This window comes from Danio rerio, chromosome 1 (genome assembly GCF_049306965.1).
Source record: "Danio rerio strain Tuebingen ecotype United States chromosome 1, GRCz12tu, whole genome shotgun sequence".
Taxonomy (NCBI): Eukaryota; Metazoa; Chordata; class Actinopteri; order Cypriniformes; family Danionidae; genus Danio; species Danio rerio.
In genome coordinates this window covers 2,002,626-2,024,890 of record NC_133176.1, presented here as the reverse complement: position 1 = coordinate 2,024,890, position 22,265 = coordinate 2,002,626, and the positions used below count along the sequence as shown (strand labels likewise).

Here is a 22,265-nt window from a genome sequence, read left to right as displayed (position 1 = left end):
TCTCCATTTCTGCTGCCATGTTCAGATGATCGGGTCAGAATTTAGCATCAGCAACATGAAAGCATGGATCCATCCTGCCTTGTATCAGCGGTTCAGGCTGGTGGTGGGGGTGTAATGGTGTGGGGGAGATTTTCTTGGCACTCTTTGGGTCCATTAGTACCAATTGAGCATCAACGCCACAGCCTACCTGAGTACTGTTGCTGACCATGTCCATCCCTTTATGAGCACAGTGTCTCCATCTTCTGATGGCTACTTCCAGCAGGATAACGCACCATAATGTCATAAAGCCTGAATCTTCTCAGACTGGTTTCTTGAACATGACGATGAGTTCACTGTACTCAAATGACCTCCACAGTCACCAGAGCTCAATCCAATAGAGCAGCTTTGGGATGTGGTGGAACGGGAGATTGGCATCATGGATGTGCAGCCGACAAATCTGCAGCAACTGTGTGATGCTATCATGTCAATATGGAGCAAAATCTCTGAGGAATATTTCCAGTAGCTTGTTGAATCTCTGACACGAAGGATTAAGGCAGATCTGACGGTAAAAGGGGATCCAACCCGCTACTAGTAAGGTGTACCTAATAAAGTGGCCAGTGAGTGTGTATGTTTATATAAATTTCAATATTAATTGTGTACTTAAAAATTGTAACCTTTATATACAGGATCTAGTCAGATTTCAACTTAATAAAGAGCGATTCACATCTGAACATGTTTTGTTGCATGATTAAATCTAAATGCATCATTAATTTAGATGAAAAGCAGCTGGTCGTTGCTGCATGATCTCAGTGTTATTGTTCCTCATGAACTGTAAATCAGTGAATTGTACCGCAAGCTTAAAATAGCGCTGGAGTTTCTTGGAGTGATTGAGGTGTAAATGCTTGTAATGGAGCCAGGAAATTCATCCAGAAGCGGATCCATGTGTGCCACGAGTCTAATGTTTCACAGCCACTGCTTTATATACATTCAGAATACTCAAACATACGCTGAACGAGATGATTCAGTGCATTTACTACATTTGTTTTAAGCTAAGTCGATGCAGGCAATTAATACGGGCTGAATTGAAACGGATTAAGAACACTACTACTTTTAATTTGTTTAAATTCCGCCTATATCAATTGTTTGCAACCACTTAGCTAAAAACAAATGTCGTAAATCCAATTAATAATGTATTCAGTGCATGAGTAAGAACAAAAAGAGAGGACAGAAATGAGCATGGTCATGTGTAATCCGCTAAAGGCATGCAAACGCAGCATGGTGTGTGTTACTGTTCCCCATGTGCTGATATTGTTGCATCAGGTGGTATTTTAACACTCATGTCATCTTGAGCCCTAAACATACAGCAACATGTGCAGCAGCTCCAGACCTGCAGGACATGAGGAAGAGCAGCCGTCAATGAATGAAGACAGACGCTCGCATAAGCACACCACACTGTAAGTACAAACATACTGTGTTATATTTAACTATAATATAGTCACATCTCAGTGTTCGGTGGGCTTTTGTTTGGTTTGATTTTAGCAAGTATTTAAGATTAACACTTTAATACAGTGCTCCATGAGTTCATGTATATACTCACATGAGCAAACCATTAGGGATGCATCTATTATGGTATTTATTCATGTTTGGAAATGTTCATATTAACTCTGTGCATCAACTAATGTTATCAAGCGTGATTTCAGATTTGAATAATAATGCATTGGAATATGTTGAACTGATTAATAAATGCTGCACAACATTATTCATACTTGATGTTAGTAAATGCATTAACTAATGGACTGATATTCTAAAGTGTTAATTAAGCAAATGCATGGAGGTTTTAATAGAGAAATTTAATTGGGTGATGCTAAAATATTGGCTCATAATGTGTTTACTAATATGAACCATCCATTGCTTCTATTCACAGTATTTATTCATATTTGTTAGCGTTAACTGTTGGTTCTTGTTCACTTTTAGTGCTTTAACTAATGCCTATATTGAAACTATATCACTCAGATCACGTTAGTAAGTTGAACTAGTAGATGTGTATTTAAAGTGTTACAAAAATATGTACAGTGTTGGGGTGTAACTAGTTATATGTAACGGCGTTATGTAATTTAATTACAAAATAAAAGTAACAGTAATTCATTACAGTTACTGAGAATAAATGTGTAATTAAATTACAGTGACTTGTGAAAATGTTAAAGATTTTGAATGGGGTTACATCTAAAAATAATTGTTTTTAAATCTGGTATATGTTGAATAAGATTAATCTGTTGCTTTGCCTGTTTTTGATATGCACGATGCCTTCTGCTTAGGCCATTTATTAAAGCGCTGCTGTTCTGATGCTTTTGATTCGCGGCGCACCCGCAGGCATAAATCCCGGGGGGAACATGTCCTCGGTTTAAACGCTTAAAAATGATTCAGTTGTAAATGTCCATTAGAAACTTAAAAATCATCAAAAAGGTATCAAATGTAATTAGTTTACTATTTTTAAAGTAATCGAAAAGTAGTGTAACTTATTTTAAATAGGGTAATTTGTAATCTGTAATCTATTACATTTCCAAAGTAACCTCCTATGTGTGTGTGTGTTTGTGTGTGTGTGTGTGTATATATGCAACATGGTGCAGCTTAATATCAACTTCGATATCAATGGCCCTGGCAGTAAGTATATATTTATTTAATATATACACTATTGGTCAAAAGTTTGGTGTCAGTACGATTTTTAAATTAATGCATTTATTTAAGCTTATTTGAGCTTCTCCTGCTCACCGATGCTGCGTTTATTTAATCAAAAATACTTTAAAATTGTGAAATGTTATTGCACTAAAACTGTTCAACAGTAGTTTATAATTTAATTTAATCATTTATTCATGTATTTTCAGCTTACTACAGTCTTCAGTCACATGATCCTCCAGAAATCACTCTAATATTAATTATTGTTATTATTATTATTATTATTATTATTATTATTATAATTCATAGTAATAAAAACAATAATGAGTGGAGTAATAATTTTATTTAAAACTACATACAATAAGTAAGCAGTCATTTAAAATTTTATTATATGGCTACAAGGTGGCTCAGTGGTTAGGAATGTTGCCTTACAACAAGAATGTCTCTGGTTCGAGTTCCGGCTGGGTCAGTTGGCGTTTCAGTGTGGAGTTTGCATGTTCTCCTCGTTTTGGCGTGGGTTTCCTCTGGGTGCTCCGGTTTCCTCCACAGTCCAAACACATGCGCTGTAGAGGAATTGGGTAAGCTAAATTGACCGTAGTGTGTGAAAGTGAGTGTTTGGGTGTTTCCCAGTACTAGGTTGCAGCTGGAAGGGCATTCGCTGTGTAAATATTCACTGTGTTTGCTGCGCTGGAATAATTGGCGGTTCATTCCACTGTGGCGACCTATATATATATATATATATATATATATATATATATATATATATATATATATATATATATATATATATATATATATATATATATATATCAAGAACCACAATGGAAATAAACCGATGGCTTTTTTTATTCTCAACAGTTTTAAAATGTGAATTTAAAAATGAGTTTATTTTTATTTTTTAAAGATTTTTTATTACATTTTATGACAGTTAAACAAACAAAAATAAAAGAGAAAATGACAGTACAAATAAAAAACTAATACAAATATATTCTCACTCCCAGGGCCGATTATATCGAAGTTGATATTTAGCTGCACCATGTTGGTGTTGCGTAACATCTAGTTTTTTATTATGTGGGTTGTTAGCCCAATGCTCAACCCCCAACCTGGAGGATCAGGACATGCACACACATACACTAAAATATATAATAAACATAATATAACAGTACAAAACAATTAATAAAAAAAATAAACCACACTACAGTATAACCCACATATTGTACAACAAACAGTATATGATGTGCATAAAGAAATGATGTTCATAAACAACATACAGTGCTCATTATATATGCTCACACCCCTCACAGATCTCTCTTTTAAATTCATATTTTTTAATACAAAATTATATGTGTGCACATACATTAGATTAGTCAATACTGAAGCCAAATCTGGAGCTCATCTAACAAAATAACTTACAATAACGGTCTTAAAACTAGTACAGCCAAATTTATACGTTACAGAAAAATATTAAATGCAAATTTATCAAAGAGGAAAAATCAAGAGAAGCAAAAGAAAAAAAATGGTTGAAATTTTGTAGTTTGTAATTTTTTTGAGCAATATTTCGCCTGAATTTAATTGTATTATCTTTCAATTTCTAAATATGCTTAGTGACTAAAATATTATTTTAATAAAAATATCTATTTAATAAATCTGTTTTGATTAAATGCACCAGAATACATTGCATTGGAGAAAAATATTAATTTTCAAAATAAGCTGTACTCAATTATGCTGAGAAATGTATAAAATAATAATAAATATATAAATAAAGCACACTATAACCCACATATTGTACAACAAACAACATATGATGTGCCTTCATTTATACAAATTAAGCAGACAAACAGGTCAGTACTAAGTTTTCTTAATTTTTTGTGTGTTGTTTTGACATTTTTTTCCCAAATAAATTCAGACACAATCATAATAAAACTTAAAAAAATTAAATAAAATTTGAAATACTAAAATGACTATCAAAATAAAAGTGTATTTAAATGTTTATAAAAAAAAATCCACGTTAAATATAACCATAAAACATACTAAGAAAATATACAGAATCGTTAAAAAATTTAAAAGAGGGAAAAATGAAATTAAACCTAATTCAAAACATGAATATGCATCATAAAGGTGTATTGGGGATACTAAAATATCTACTAATGTACCAAAATAACTTTGGTGTCTCATTACTTTAACAAGCAATGAAGTCTTGAATCTGCACGTGCTTCATAGATGAACTGATGGAGCAAATAATAATTAAAACTCAAATAATTACGTTCAAAATAAAAAAATAATCATATTTAAATAACCTGTTGAATATTCAAATTCATTCAAATTAATATATTGTTCAACTGGTAACTGTAAGAAGCATGTTAAATCACTGTGTGTGTGGGGAGTGTGTGTTTGCAATGTGGAGTGTGTGTGTGCAGCTCTGGTTTCAGGCTCACTGTGATTGACATTGGTCAGCACTGTTAAATAAAGCTGCACAAGTATTTGTGGGAGTGGCAGAGGTGCAGCTTTACCGCGAGCTCATTGGCTGATCGCCCATCACTCAAAACCCTCTGCCACGTGCTCAACAACACATGCCCATTTCACAGAACACGATTATTATTAGGAAGCGTACGGTTTTATAAACGCATACATTAAATATTTAGATTCACACTAATAACAAACCATTAACTAAGACTTAAAAATAAGTACTAAAATTACTAATAAAATAAAAATGTGTTTAAATTATAATAAAAATAAGCTAAATAACACCCACCCCATTACAGAACATGATTACTATTTGGCAGCTTAAGGTTTTATTGATGCATACATTACAATTTTTGATCAATTTAAGATTCACGCTATTAACAAGTCAATAACTAAGACATTCAGCTTAATATACGAATAATTATCTTTTTATTAATAGTTAGTAAGGTAGTAGTTTATTTTAGGTATTGGGTAGGATTAGGAGCATGCTTTATTAGTGCTAATAAACAGTTCATATCTTAATAATAGGCTGGTCATAAGCCAGTCATTAATTAATTGTTACATACTATGTCCCAAAGTCACGTCAGGCATATTTAGATCTTGTTGAAAGACTATTTAAGGGTCACATTTCAGCCTTAAAATAGTAATAAACGATCATTTGAAGTCTTTATTCTTTGCGACTAAGCTTTAAATCACTATATTCGGCACATTAATAAGAATAAATTTGTTTTATTTGTGCATAAACATGTATTTTATGCTGAATTAATATCAAATGTTAGTTTACCCATATTTTAATTGTTGGATATTTCTGAAACTTTTAAGTGTAGTCACTTTTTTAATGATTTTTATAAATATATTATAATTTTAATTTGATGTCAATTGATGCAGAAACCCAAATTTGCACGTCTCATGTATTACTTTTACAGTAAGGTGTCCTTGTTACATGTTCCATGTACTTACTATAGTGATTATGGTCAGACTTTACAATACGGTTTCATTAGTTAATGTATTTTCTAGCATGATCTAATAATGAACAATACTTGTACAGCATTTATTCATCATAGTTTAATGCATAGGTCAATGCATTATTAACATCCAAACTCGTGCTTGTTAACATTAGTTAATGCACAGTGAGCTAACATGAACTAACAATGAACATCTGTATTTACATTGACTCATGTTAACTTACATGAATTAATACTGTCAGAAATGTACTGTTCATTGTTTGTTCATGTTAGTTCAATGCATTAACATGAACAAATACAACATTATTATCATCAAGTGTTACTGTAATTACAATAAATACATGCAACTGCTGTAGACTTAGTCCTCGCATAATGTACCTTGTAGTAAGATGAATAGTTTCAGTGTATTAAGGACGCCTTAAAATAAAGTGTAACCTAATTATTATTATTTTAATACATATTCCAGGTTTTCTGAGAGGACATGAATAATCTCTGGACTGTGTTCATATTTACTGTAGCCCTCAGGGGTAAGTGATGGATTTCTCTGTGTTTAGTTTCTGGATGTTTGCTGATATGTTGCTATATTTACTAATTGCTGAGTTTTATCTTTATGAAGTGTGTTTGGGAATTCTCAAAGATATACAGTTCATCCCAAACTGAAAAAACCTGTGGTAGTTAACTCATCCTCCACTTTTTTTTTTAAATCTGATTGAGGTTTAAAGTGTTAAACACTGTTTTGCAGATTTATGTGGGTGTTGGAACTTGGCAGGTTCCTGCAGATCATTAATAAATAATACAATTTTTGAAATATTATGAGAGTTTAACTTTACTCTTCAGCGGCGGTGGAGTCCAGCTATGGGACCCAACATTCATTAATTAATTTATTTAGCTGTCTTATTTTTTTACTTTTTATTCAAATGAAAATAATAATAACAAATGCAAATGCATCAAGTCAATTTGCATGCTCAAAACTAGATATTTTGCACGCAGAAAAGTTTTTTTTACTTACAACAAGTCATTTTGCAAGCTCAAAGCATGATGTTTTGCATGAAGAATTATTAAAGTGCATGCAGCAAGTCATTTTGCACGCTCAAAACATGATATTTTGGTCACAGAATTATTAATGTGCATGCAACAAGCCAATTTGCATTCTCTAACCATGATATTTTGCGCACAAAATTGTTAACTTGCATGCAGCAAGTCATTCTGCATGCTCAAAACAGGATCTTTTGTGTGCAGAATTATTAACGCACATGCAACAAGCCATTTTGCATTCTTAAAATATTATATTTTTTTCCTAAAATCATTAACTGTCATGCAACAAGGTAATTTGCATGCTCAAAACATGATCTTTTGCACACAAAATTATTAACACACATGTAACAGTTAATTTTATGTGCTCAAAACATAAACCTGTGTGCACAGAATTGTTAACTCACATGCAACAAGTAATTTTCTATGCTCAAAGCACGTTCTTTTGCATGCAGAATTATTAACACACGTGCAACGTCAATTTTGCACGCTCAAAACATGATCTTTTGCACACAGAATTGTTAATGTGCATGCAACAAGCCAATCTGCATTCTCAAAATATCATATTTTGCACTCAAAATTGTTAACTTGCATGCAACATGTAATTTTGCATGCTCAAAACACGCTCTTTTCCGTACAGAATTATTAACACGCATGCAACAAGTCATTTTGCACACTCAAAAAATTATCTTTTGCACACCCAAATTGTTAGTGTGCATGCAACAAGCCAATTTGCATTCCGCAAAACATGATCTTTTGCACACAAAATTGTTTATTTGTATGCAACAAGTAATTTTGCATGCTTAAAATATGATCTTTTGCATGCAGAATTATTAACATGCATGCAACAAGTGAATTTGCATGCTTTAAACACAGAATTGTGGCATGAATACTGCTCCATATTCATTCATATTCAAAGAAGTGAATGAATGTGTTGACTGCTGTCGTCTTTCGGGCTGCAGTGGGTGTTGGCCAGTTCCTCCAGACGGCCGAGCTGCAGGTGTTTCTGGGAGAGTCTGTGGTTCTGCCCTGCAATGGTTCTGGTTTCCCAGCGGACGAGCTGCAGGTTTACTGGGAGGCCCTTGGGAAAGACGTCCTCTCTCTGAATGGAGAGAAACTGAGCATCGGCAGAGGTTTTGAAGACCGGGTGAACTTCATCACAGATCCGGCAGTGACTCAAGATTTCTCCATCATCCTGACAGACGTGATGCTGAACGATGGAGAGATTTACGAGTGTCTGTGGAAGGGAACGATACCCATCTGCTCTGTCTTACTGTATGTGATGAGTAAGTACCACAAGAAACAACATAATTATTGGGTCATTTTTAGGTGTCACTTTACAATGAGGTAGTATTAGTGATGTATTTACTAACGTAAACAATTGCTTCAGGACTTATTCATCTTTATTTACCCCAGTTAATGGAAATAGAGTTGTTCGTTAACTCACAGTGCATCAACTAATGTTAACAAGCGTAAATTTGGATTTTCACAATGCATTAGGTTGCGTTGAAGTATGATTAAATGCTGTACAAGTATTGTTGATTATTAGTTCATGTCAGTAAATGCATTAACTGATGAAACCTTGTTATTATAAAGTGTAAGCCATTTTTGCATTCATTTTAAGTACTGATATCTGTTTTTGTAAATGCATAGTCTAGTTCTAGCTTATACAGGGGCTGGACAATGAAACTCGAAGGCCTGGTTTTAGAGCACAATAATGCATTAGTATGGTGTCGCACCTCTTTTGTGGCTAATACAGCATCAGTTGGTCTTGGAAATGACAGACATGCATCCTGCACAGCGGCCAGAGAGATTTTGAGCCGCTCTTTTTGCAGAGGAAAATGTTGACTCACTCCTCCAAAACACCCCAAAGTTGCTCAATAATATTTAGTTCTGGGTACTGTGCAGGCCATGGGAGATGTTAAACTTCACATTCATGCCCATCAAAGTCAAATCACCAGTCTTGCCGTGTGTATTGATGTACTATCATCCTGATACATGCCACCGCCTTCAGGATGCACTGTTTGATCCATTTGGTCACATGGTTTGACAAAATGGTTTGGTAGTGCTTGGCAGTGACCCAGTGCCCATCTAACACAAGAATTGGGCCTAGGGAATGCCATGATATATTTAAGCCTAAACTCCTCCATGGACCTCCACCTTATCGTGGTGGAGGGGTTTGAGTGCCTGAGTGATCCTAAGAGCTATGTTGTCTGGGGCTAATGGAGGGTTTCCCAAGGCAAAAAGGTCTTATGAGTACAAAAACATCAAGGACCGTGAAGTTGCCCGGTATGGCGCAGCCGGGACCCCACCCTGGAGCCAGGCCTGGGGTAGGGGCTCATATGCAAGCGCCTGGTGCCTGGGTTTTTTCCCATGGAACCTGGCCGGGCTTAGCCCTAAGGAGCGAAGTAGGACCATCCTTCTGCGGGCCCACCACCAACAGGGGGAGTCGTAAGTGGCCAGTGCATTGTGGACTGAGTGGTGGTTGAAGGTTAGGACTATGACAAACTGACCATCGGGCACAGAAACTGGCTCTTGGGACATGGAATGTCACCTTACTGAGAGGGAAGGAGCCCGAGCTTGTGCAGGAGGTGGAACGGTACCAACTAGAGATAGTTGGGCTCACCTCCACTCAACTTCTTGAGAAGGGCTGGACTTTCTTCTACTCTTGAGTTGCCCACAGTGAGAGGTGGCGGGCTGGTGTGGCCTTACTTATAGCTCCCCAACTTAGCCACCATGTGTTAGAGTTTTCACCGGTGAACGAGAGGGTCGCCTCCCTGCGCCTTAGGGTCAGGGATAGGTCTCTTACTGTGGTCAAGTATCTTGGGGTTTTGTTCACGAGTGAGGGAAGGATGGAACATGAGAATGATAGGCGGATCGGTGCAGCGGCAGCAGTAATGCGGTCAATGTACCGGTCCATTGTGGTAAAGAAGGAGCTGAGCCGAAAGGCAAAGCTCTCGATGTACTGGTCAATCTATGTTTCTACTCTCACCTATGGTCATGAGATTTGGGTCATGACCGAAAGGACACGATCCTGGATACAAGCGGCTGAAATGAGTTTCCTTCACATAGTGGCAGGGTGCACCCTTCTAACTAGGGTGAGGAGCTCTGACACCCGGGAGGAGCTCGGGGTAGAGCCGCTGCTGCTTCACATCGAGAGAAGTCAGCTGAGGAGGCTCGGGCATCTGATTCGAATGCCTCCTGGATGCCTACCTAGGGAGGTGTTCCAGGCATGTCTCACCGGGAGGAGGCCTCAGGAAAGACCCAGAACACGCTGGAGGGACTATTTCTCTTGGCTGGCCTGGGAACGCCTCGGGATTCCCCCGAAGGTGCTGGAGGAAGTGTCTGTGGAGAGGGAGGTCTGGGTTTCTCTCCTAAGACTGCTGCCCCCGCGACCCGGCCCGGATAAATGGATGAAAATGACATGACATGACATTGAAGCCCAAACCATCCCTGATCCCAACAATGTTTCACTCTGGGCATCAGCAGTCTGGGTGGTATCTTTCTTTGAGGCTTCACCACACTGTAACTCTACCGGATGTGGGAAAGCCAGTAAACGTGGACTTAACAGAGAACAATACATGTTTCACATTGTCCACAGCCCAAGACTTCCTCTGCTGGCACCCACACTCACCTGGGTTAAATATCATGTTTCACATCATACACAACAAACACATCTGCTGATTAAATAAATAAATGGCCTTTCAAAAGTCAAAGTCTGTCTCGTTCTCTCTCTTGTGTTTGTTCAGCTCTAGAGACTCCCATAGATCACGTGGAGTCGAATGAAGGTGATGATGTCACGCTCAACTGCTTCGGTAATATTCCCAAAAACAAACCCTATGAGGACATCACCATCCAGTGGGTTAAAGACGAGCGAGTGATCCTGCGCTTGAGCTCTGGACAGATGGAGATTCTGGACAAGTACAGCAGCATCATCACATTGCCAGACCAGCAGGACATCAGCCGCGGGATCTTCTCTCTGGGCATCTCGTCGGTCAGAGCGTTTGATCAGGGGGATTATCAGTGCCGATACAAGATCTCGGATTATGGAGACCTACAGAGCGGATTCCCGGAGAGACACGCACTCACTGTCTGGGGTACGGATGTGCTGAAAGGGAAATTTGATCCAAAAATCAACATAAGTCTTACAAATAAAGCTTTAATACGCTTATTTCACACGGCCACCATTTTAAAACACGAAAGCAACGCTACAATGGGAAGAAACCCGGAAGTATAGGACCAGCACTGTAAACATTGCAGCAACATGCCGTGGACTACAAACCTCCAGCTGTTGCTGAGATTTCAAAGTGCAGATGTGGTGTAAACATCACTTTAATATCACTCAGTTCAGTTTAATTTGAACAAATAAAAGCAGATTAGGCATCAAACAACATCACAATCTCTTAAGAGTTTCACGCTTATTGCCTAGTTCAGACTGCGTGATTTTAGCCCTGATTTTGGCTCGTCGACAGGTTTTGAGAAATCGCAGACAAATGCCTGAAATCACAGGCAAATCGCTGCCCGTGCGCGTGAGTGACAATCACACAGTATGAACGATCAAAGACGCGATCTGAGAGAATCGCCGATGCCTGTGAGATATTTGGCGTGCTGAATATCTGGAGCTGTCGGAATTGAATTGAGTTTTGACTGAAAATAACATCAGCGATCGCCTACAGCCAATGAGAGAGCGGCATTCACTTGTGTGTGTGCGTGTGTGTGTGTGTGTGTGTGTGTGTGTGCGTGTGTGTATACCTGCTGCAGGCCAGCGGGAGGCTGGGGGAGAAGTTAAAAGCGCTCATTTTCGGTTTATTTGGACCCACGAAATGGAGGAAAAACTAGTGGAGGTTTGACAGGACTCAGGAGCAACCGTGTCTGTTTGACATTTCATACAGAAAGAAATTCGTTTATTATCAACGTTAAGGAGAAATGGCTTCCCTTTAAACCCAGGTGAGCAAACATGTACATGTTCTACCCCATTAAAGGCTTCTTTCTCGTTATGTAGTTAATAACAAAAGATATACGACGTGTTTTTGGCTGTGAGACGTAGTTTGGACGAAGTTGTCGGCGATTCTTCCTATAGTAAAGTCATGCAATGTGAATGTCCATGTCGTCGATCCATCTTGCAGTGTAAACAAAGCAGCGACGAAACGCCAGCCCAGATAGTCATGCAGTGTGAAAACATCTGTGACACGACTACTGTGAAAATCATGCAGTCTGAACTCGGCATAAGTGTCCTCCTAGGCTTCTCTGCTTCAGCCTATGTAACCCGGTGAGTGATGAAACACCGCAGTCCTCTGTAGCACACCTCGTGTTGTCTGTTATAGTGTTCTGTCGGTACTGAAGTTTTAAAAATGTCCATTTCCCGCTAACTATCAAGCACCACTGAGCGTTCTTAAACTGTTCGCCAGTGCTCAACAGAAATGACTGTGATTGGCCGTGAAGGTCATCAGTTCACCGCTCTTCACCGAGTGCAAACACAGATACACGGACACTGGGCATGGGCTGGTTTAAGATACTGACGGTATGATGAACTTGGATAAAAATATCACGGTATTGTGATTTCTGCTCTAAAATATATTATTTTTAAATGTCATTTTTGAGCTCAATATATTTTATTTTGAGAGACATTTCAAATATTTCGGAGCTGTAAACATGTCAGGCTAAATTAATTATTATGGTGGCTTGAAAAGCCAACATACTGTTATCTCACTTAAACTTCTTTCTTCTGAGACTAGTTTTGAAGTGCATCTCCTCCTAAACCTTTCAAGCTTCATACTTCAAACTTTCCTCAAACCTTCAAACTGGTCTGACTCGGGTTGCTATGTCTTTTCTAACTGATCCGACTTTGGGTTTTCCCAAAAACGACCCAGAAAATTCCCATTGACTTAACATTGGGTCAAACTTTGTGAGCTCATAACTCTGCATCAGACTGTCCTACAGACTATTAACTGGGCTCATTTAACTCAGTCTAGCCAGCAGCCAATAACTGATGACTTTTTAACTTACTAGCCACTCCCTAGCAACCACTTGTGGCGCCCTAGCAACTGTCCATAGACTTCCATTGTAAAAGACTGCCATTGACTTAACATTGAGTCAACCTTTGTGAGCTCATAACTCTGCATCAGACTGTCCTACAGACTAGAGTCAGGCCTTATTCAACTCAGTCTAGCCAGCAGCCAATCACTGATGACCTTTAGACTTACTAGCCACTCTCTAGCAACCAATTTCAGCACCCTAGCAACTGTTTTGAAAACTATGACTAGCTGTTCTAACACATGCTAGTAGTTTTAACATGCTAATCTTGCTAGAAACATGCTAATGACACGCTAGTCATGCTAGCACATGCTAATTCATGCTAACAACATGCTAATTCATGCTAGTAACATGTTAATTCATGCTAGAATCATGCTAGTAATGTGCTAATTCATGCTAGAATCATGTTAACAGCATGCTAATTCATGCTAGAATCATGCTAGTAACATGCTAATTCATGCTAGAATCATGCTAACAACATGCTAATTTATGTTAGAATCATGCTAGTAACATGCTAATTCATGCTAGAATCATGCTAGTAGCATGCTAATTCATGCTAGAATCATGCTCGTAGCATGCAAGTTAATGCAAGAAACTTGCTAACAACATGCTAATTCATATTAGAATTATGCTAGTAATATGCTAATTAATGCTAAAAACATGCTAGTAACATGCTAATTCATTCTAGAAACATGCTAATTCATGCTAGTGACATGCTAAAACATGCTAGTAACATGTTAAATCATGCTAATAACATTCTGATTCATGCTTGTAACATGCTAATTCATGCTAGTAACATGCTAATTTTGCTAGAATCATGCTAGTAACATGCTAATTCATGCTAGTAACATGCTAATTTTTGCTAGAATCATGCTAGTAACATGCTAATTCATGCTAGTAACATGCTTATTCAAGCTAGAATCATACCAACATGCTATTTACACTTTAAAACCCCTTCAAACTTTCAGACTCTGCTTTTCAAGCCACCATAAAGTTTGTCCTCAATTTTTAATATCTAGTTGACTTCTGCTGTCTTCATTTGTTTCAAAAACTATTTTTTAGATATATTTTCTGCTAAAGATACTTTTGTCCTTACTTTAGTCTCTCTCTCTCTCTCTTTCTCCTTCTCTCTCAGCTGTGTTTTCAGGTCTCCCGGCCATCACAGATTTTCCTTCCAGTTTGTCAGACACAGAGACTGACAGCACAGCAGCAGCCTCTACATATGCTACAGATACATATGAAACAGATACATATGCCACAGATACATTTGTCAATGATGCAAATACCACAGATACAAACGCCACAGATTCATATGCCACATATACATATGTCAATGATACATATACCACAGATACAAACACCACAGCTTCATATACCACATATACAAATGGAACAGATTCATATGTCAATGATACAAATACCACAGATATAAATGCAACAGATTCATATACCACATATACAAACGCCACAGACACATATGCTACAGATACATATGCCACAAGCACTCAGACTGAACCCAACAACACGCTGCCAGCTCACACAGCATACGAAGCCAACACACACACTCACAACGGCAGCACAGAGAGAAACACTGAGAAAAGCACCAGCGCAACTGACACTGACCCGCACACAATCTCACACAGTCACGGTTAGTGCTGCTCAATACATGCCTTATTAATTATTGATATTTCATTATGACCCCAAGCCCAGACTTCTGCTTTATTTTAGCTGAACAAACACATACATACAGTTAAAGTCAAAATTATTATGATTTTTTCCCCCCAAATATTTCCCAAATAATGTTGAACAGATTCAGGATTTTTTCTCAGTATGTCCTATAGTTTTTTTTTTCTTTAGAAGAAAGTCTTATTTGATTAATTTTCGCTTGAATAAAAGCAGTATTTTAATTTTTAAAAATATTTTTAATAAATTTTTTAATTTTTTGTCTCCAGAACAAACCACTGTTATACAATGCCTAATTACCCTAACTTTACCCTAATTAACCTAGTTAACCCTTTAAATGTCACTTTAAGCTGTATAGAAGTGTCTTGAAGAATATCTAGTCTTATATTATTTACTGTCATCATGACAATGATTAAAGAAATCAGTTATTAGAGATGAGTTATTAAAGGGCCAGGAAACCCCCTCGTTTCAGCAGGGTGTTTTCACACCTCTACTTTGGAAAAAGTCAAAAAAGTGGGCGTGTCCAGCTCTGTTTAGGGGGGAGTGTCGGAGGAACTAAAGTGGGAGGGTGTGGGAGTGTCTATTTGGTCACGCGCGAGTTTCAGAGTCAAAATAAACACACAGGAGAAAGTGATGGTGTTTAACCTACATGTGGTGGACTTTAACTGCAGTTTGGCTCTTTCATTCAGGGAATTCATTCATCCCCCTCGCGACAAACGAGATATTTGATTCGAGGAGCTGCTCTAAGCGTGTATTTTACATGCAATGTTTGATACCGCACGGCGAATGAGAGGAAAAAACCCTCCGCATTTCCCGGAAATTTAGATGCACACGGCAGGTAGCGTCAGAAAGCCGCGTGTGTTATTCCGGTCACTAAATGCCGTGAAAACCCTACACGAAGTTAAAGTTTGGTTGTGGTGCTAACATGTTTACACTCGGTGCAATAGTTAACTTAGTTCGATACGAACAAACTGAATAAACAAAGAGCACTGCTCGCTCACTTACCAAATCTGTAGAGACAGGACAATCACCAGCAACTAGAGCCGCGTCTTTATTAAGAGGAGACTACAAGCGAATCCGGATCTCAGCGTTTGCAGATGAGAACAGCTCTCAGGTAAACAATAATCCTCCTTAGACACGTAAGTTATTGTTGTCGAGCGTCGCATACACTGTTAATCCACACGTGAGTCCAGCTGCGCTCTCACAGAGAGAAAATGAAAACAAAACTATAAAAGCAACACTTCACTTGTTTTGCCAACACAACGTGGCGTCTCTGTCGTCTAAACACTGTGACAGTAATGAATATTAATGAAGATGCACAATAGAGCGTGCTGATTGGTTTGAACCAAGCCTTACTCATGCATTAATGCAGCACACTGTAAGACGTAATAAGACACACTCTGGCACAGACGTCCAGTCTGCACGCTGGAATACACGCTATTATGTCATGACCGTGACGCAGCTTCAAAAATTCGTTTCAAACCGGAAGTACGAATTTGCTTGAAATAACGCAAAAACAACCAATTTACACTTTTTAGTGAAATATAGGTGTCCTAATAGTGTTTTTAGCAGTGTGGGACACATATACCACTGTCAACAGCTCAACACATGTGTTCTGGTGTTTCGTGACCCTTTAAAACTATTATGTTTAGTAATGCATTGAAAAAATCTGCTCTCCATTAAACAGAAAGTGGGGAAAAAAAATAAACAGAGGGGCTAATAATTCAGGGGATTTAATAATTCTGACTTCAACTGTAATGCTTTATAGCAGACGTGACCAACCCTTTTCCTGGCGATCGACCTTCCTGCAGATTTCAGTAGCAACCCATATCAAACACACCTGCCTGTAATTATCACGTGCTGTTCAGGTGTGTTTGATCAGGGTTGGAGCTGAACTTTGCAGAAAGGTTGATCTCCAGGAACGGGGTTGAGCGTCACTGCTTTATAGTGTCTTTATAGTGGCCGTGTTTTTAAACTAACATCTGATCTATATGTTTTTTCTTTCTTTTAATCTCTCCTAGGGATGACCGATACGTTATTACCAGGCACAGTTTCCGGTCAGTGGTATTTACTTTTTTCTCTAATGATTTATCAGTATTTAAAGTTTGCTTGAGATAAAAATTGTACAATGTTTATTTTTCTAGCACACATTGTTAATCTGTAATTCAGTGCAGGTGAATCCACTGAATAAAAGCTGGTTTATTTTTACCATTATCTATCCAGCCTTAATTGTATTTGTTCTTCTAATCAGACTTGACAAACACAGTCTACAGAAAAACTTTGATGAAGGAATGTCAATCAGAGGGGAAAGCCCCGCCCACTAGTGACCATCACTTGCTCATTTGCATAAACAGCATCCCTGAGTGTGAAGCAGCCGTCTGTAGAGTGATTCAGCTGCTGAAGATAATGTCAGCATAGACTAAAAGGATTATAGATGTGGAGTTTTAGATGAAGCACAAATCAACAGCGACATCGACTGACAGAAGCATTAAGCACACACTGACCAACGACAACATGCAGATCTGACCAGCACTGATAGCATTAGTCCTATTTTGGAGCTGCCACTATGCTGATGCAAATGCATTTGTAGCTCCGCCCTTTTCATGAAAGAGCACAATCTCATTTGAATTTAAAGCGACAGTCACCAAAACGCCACAATGTGGATCAAGGCCTAAAAGGGTCAGCTTCAGAGAGTTAGAGAACATTATCTGTGTGGTATTTTGAGCTGAGACTTCACACACACACACATACACACTCTAGAAACATCAGAGACTTATTTTACATCTTGTAAAAAGAGACATAATAGCTCCCCTTTAAGACTAACAATGTGTGCTAGCAAAATAAACATTGCAGATTTACATCAGATGCAGAGATTAAAGTGTGCTGTTTGTGGTCAGGTCAGCGGGATCATCAGTTCTCAGATCAGCAGATTCCCTGGATCCGCATCGGTCTGATTTCTGGAGTTCTGCTGGTGACGGCGCTGCTTTTAGCTTTCCTGTTGTTGTCGGGGAGAATCTGATTCAACAGGACGAACATTAAGATGCAGGGAATCAACTTTCAGACATTTCCATGCAAACCGCTCATTTCAGGAACTGTGAATGTTTTAAAATATATTGTTTTGTGTGTGGAGCAATACTGTAAAAAGGCCCTGTGAAATTAGGATAACTTTTTTTTAGATGTTAGTTTTACTGTTAGTTTTAAGGATAGCCATTAGCTCGTGTTCTCCAGAAAAGTGATAAAATTTCCATTTAGAAGATATAAACCTGATGTAAACATGTGAAGCTTGTATTTTGTAGTTTCCGCCTAAAAGGATCAACAGTTTTATTCAGGTGGCCTCATACTTTAGCTTCGCATTAAATCTTCTGACCAATCAAATGCTCTCTAGTGTCTGACATGCCCCGCCTACTTCTTCTCATTGGCTTTTCATTTGATGCGCTTAAACTCGGCCCCTCACTGGCAGAGCTGTGAGAAAAACAAAACCCTATTGGCTGTTTTTTTAAAGGGGAGGGGCTACTATATGCCCAACCCTCTTTTCATGTTTCAATTTAGATTACGTCAAACATCCAATAAAAACCAAATTAACATTTTAAGCACTTCACAGAACCTTTAATACTTTAATAAAATCTCCAATATATCACATCATTTTTTTGTTCTTTAGCTTTGATTTATTAACTAATCACACATTTTTCTTAATATGAATATTTGGAAAGTTTGTGAAATTGAAATGTGTTTAAATATGTTGAATTCTCTGGTGATATTTCTGACCATTGGAGTTTTGCCGAATGGTGCTGTTCATTTATGTGGCTGTAAATGCTGCTTTATTTGTCTTTAAATGGGTATTTATTGTTTGTGAAATATATATATATATATATATATATACACACAGCTGAAACCAGAAGTTTACATACACTCTAAAAAAAGGAACATAACCATGTTTTAAAAATGTCTGATGGTAAATCATACTACAAAACCTTTACTATTTAAGGTCCGTTAGGATTACCTAAATGATTTACATTTGCTAAATGCCAAAATAATGAGAAAATTAATTATTAGAGAATTTTTTTTATTAGTTTCTAGACGGTCAAAAGTTTACACACATTTCCTTGCTATTGTTTTAGCTTTGCTTTTAAACTGTACAACTTTGCTCAAATGTTTTGGGTATCCTTCCACAAGCTTCTCACAATGGTTTGCCCATTGACAGAATTGGTGTAACCGAGTCAGATTTGTTGGCTGTCTTGCTCGCACAAGCTTTTTCAACTCTGCCCGCAAATTTTCTACAGGATTGAGATCAGGGCTTTGTGATGGCCACTCCAAAACATTCACTCTGTTGTTCTTAAAGCACATTTGACTAGTTTGGCAGTGTGCTCAGGGTCATGGTCTGTTTGGAAGAGCCATTTGTGGCCATGTTTTAATGTTCTGGCTGATGTCTTGAGATGTTGCTTCAGTATTTCTCCATAATGTTCTGTCTTCATGATGCCGTCTATGCTGTGAAGTGGACCAGTCCCTCCTGCAGCAAAACTGCCCCACAATATGATGCTGCCGCCCCCATACTGCACAGTTAGGATGGTGTTCTAGGCTTGTGCGCTTTCCTCTTTGTCCTCCAAATGTAACACTGCTCATTATGACCAAACAGTTCAATCTTAGCTCCATCAGAGCACAGGACATGTCGCCAAACATCAGTCTTTTCCCCAGTGTAATTCAGCTAATGGTAATCTGGCTTTGTTGTTGATTCTGGCTTGTTGATTTTCTCATGGTGTCACACAGGGAAGCAGTGTGTTTGAGCTTTTCCTTCAATACTATTCTACAGTTGTGCCTCACATTAACTCAAATGTTGTCAATTAGCCAATCAGAAACTTCCAAAACCCTGACATCATCATCTGAGCTTTTTCAGAGGCAGAATAATCTTACTGTGTGTAAACTTGACTTTCAAGAAAAGTTATAACAATTTCTCAATAAATATCTCTCTCATTATTCTGCTATTAAGCAGAACAAAAACACGGGTGATAATCTCTTACCTAACAGAGAAAAAGTTTAGTCACTTTACCATCTGACTTTGTATAAAAAGGCACCACATAACCATTTAAAAAAAGTGTATGGAAACTACTGGTTTTAACTGTATATATATATACATACAGTTGAAGTCAGAATTATTCACCCCTTTTGATTTGTTTTTCTTTTTAAAATTTTCCCCAAGTGATGTTTAACAGAGCAAGGAAATTTTCACAGTGTGTCTGATAATATTTTTTCTTCTGGAGAAAGTCTTATTTGTTTTATTTCGGCTAGAATAAAAGCAGTTTTAAATTTTTTTTAAACCATTTTAAGGACAATATTATTAGCCCCTTTAAGCTAATTTTTGTTTTGATTGTCTACAGAACAAACCATCGTTATACAATAACTTGCCTAATTACCCTAACCTGCCTAGTTACCCTAATTAACCTAGTTAAGCCTTTAAATGTCACTTTAAGCTGTATAGAAGTGTCTTGAAGAATATCTAGTCTAATATTATTTACTGTCATCATGACAAAGAGAAAATAAATCAGTTATTAGAGATGAGTTATTAAAACTATTATGATTAGAAATGTGCTGAAAAAAAAAATCTGCTCTCCGTTAAACAGAAATTGGAGAAGAAAAAAAAAATAAACGGGGCGAATAATTCTGACCAACTGTGTTTGTGTGTGTATAAATATATATATATATATATCTGTGATGTGTGTTGATTCTTTCAGGGTCAAATTTACAAACATATGCACCCAATATATATTTGCCAACTACTGACTGTGTTTCATATATCATATCAGCATTTTTTTCTATACACAACACAGGGGTGTCTAAACTCGGTCCTGGAGGGCCGGTGTCCAGCAAAGTTTAGTTCCAACCCCAATCAGACACACCTGAGCTAGCTAATCAAGCTCTTACTAGGCTTTGTAGAAACATCTTTGCAGGTGTGTTGAGGCAAGTTAGAGCTAAAATCTGCAGGACACCGACCCTCCAGGACTGAGTTTGGACACCCCTGACATAGCAGGTACATATTGGGCCAAGGAAGAATGTGAAATGTATAGCGATTAATAATGCCTCTCGAAAAACACCAAGGTGGACGCTACAGACAGCCTGTAACAAGAGACCAAGCGTTTAAAAAAACTCATAAAATGTTTGTCAGTTGTTATTAAATCTTCAGGTTTTATGGCACACATTGATTAGGAACGTAAAGCTTGCTTTGTCAAAAAATTGTAAAATTTGTGAAACTAATATTTTAGGTAATAAAACAATTTAACTAAAAGTTATTTGGATTGATGAAGATATGCTGCTGTTCATGTCCATATCTGTAAATGCTGCTGGTAGTTCTGTTTTAAACTTACGAGTCTAAAGTTTTAATGCATTTGACTTATTAAAGTTACGTATGTTCAACATGCTGTGTGTTTATTGCTTAGTACAGTTTGTTCACCTGCAGGTAAAGCAGTCTTCACTATTAAAAGGAAACCTCTGTCCACACGAGGTCTGCGCTGAATCTTAATATTGCTCGGTTTGAAAACGAACATTCAATTTCTTGGTTTTAAGTTTCTGTCTGAGGTTTTAGATGCTTTTTTTACTGAATCCAAAGATCTAAAAAATGAGTTCTTGTACAAACCATACCTGAGCATGGAGACCAACACAAAATACTTTCAATTTGTGAATTAAAGTGTAACCGGTATATGTTAAACTGCTAATAATTTACACGTTTTGTGTTTTGTTTGGTGTTTGGCAGAAGTTTTAGCAGACTTTTATTTTCCTGTGACATATCTCCAACTGAAATTGAATATTTAGTAGGGGGCGGGGTTTATTTTTTGCTCCTTAGTCTCATCTTAAACTCTCAGCAAACTAACTTAGCTTGGAGGGGCGTGGCTAAGTATATTTCAGCCAATCAGAGAAGGACTGCCGCTCCACAAGCAGATGGATATATGCAGTGGATAAACTTGCACTGTTAAATTGTTCACTTTAAGACTAAGAAATTATCTCTAATGATACAAATGTTATGAAATAACACATCTGACAGCATTTTTTATGAACCTTTGTTAATGTTTATGATTGTTCAATTCTGCCAAGATTAAGGTGAATAAAAGCTGTGGGTGTAATCATTTTTTGCAAAAAACAGATGCGCACAACTAGAAAAACTTGAAGGCAGGTGCACGATCAAAAAACAAACATTAGTAGCAAAAGATTCAAAGTAAATCGGCACACTGCCACTTTAGCTCTCAAAGAAAAAATTTTAATGTCAATATCACAACGTTTCGACCGACATGGTCTTCATCAGGTGACCTGATGTAATCATCTAACTATGTTTATTAACTAAACTAATGTAATCATTTTCTAACATGCTTAACTAGTGTTAATTTAATATACATCATTACTATGAGACCATGGTCATCACAACAAAACATCTGAAAATAATCAAAATCAAAT

The 22,265-nt window shown here is 37.5% G+C and overlaps 1 protein-coding gene across 2 annotated transcripts; it reads left to right on the top strand.

Annotated features, from left to right (window-relative positions):
* Positions 1-1,362: 1,362 nt before the first annotated feature.
* Positions 1,363-18,683, top strand: LOC795531 (uncharacterized). 2 transcript variants are annotated; one of them, XM_068217692.2, is made up of 8 exons: positions 1,363-1,433; positions 2,607-2,640; positions 6,547-6,607; positions 8,075-8,398; positions 10,862-11,209; positions 14,281-14,793; positions 16,850-16,885; positions 17,726-18,683. In XM_068217692.2, the coding sequence occupies exons 3-8, from the start codon at positions 6,562-6,564 to the stop codon at positions 17,845-17,847; spliced, it is 1,389 nt and encodes a 462-aa protein (XP_068073793.1). In that variant the 5' UTR covers positions 1,363-1,433; positions 2,607-2,640; positions 6,547-6,561; the 3' UTR covers positions 17,848-18,683. The 2 variants fall into 2 exon arrangements, with proteins under 2 accessions (XP_068073793.1, XP_001335742.1); XM_001335706.7 differs by lacking the exon at positions 2,607-2,640.
* Positions 18,684-22,265: the final 3,582 nt, after the last annotated feature.

Bases quoted from the DNA above. Each gene is read 5' to 3' on its own strand.
- LOC795531 (XM_001335706.7), top strand. From the start codon at position 6,562: ATGAATAATCTCTGGACTGTGTTCATATTTACTGTAGCCCTCAGGG. The intron at 11,210-14,280 runs GTACGGATGTGC...CTTCTCTCTCAG, and splicing joins ACACGCACTCACTGTCTGGG to CTGTGTTTTCAGGTCTCCCG. The intron at 16,886-17,725 runs GTCAGTGGTATT...GTTTGTGGTCAG, and splicing joins ATTACCAGGCACAGTTTCCG to GTCAGCGGGATCATCAGTTC.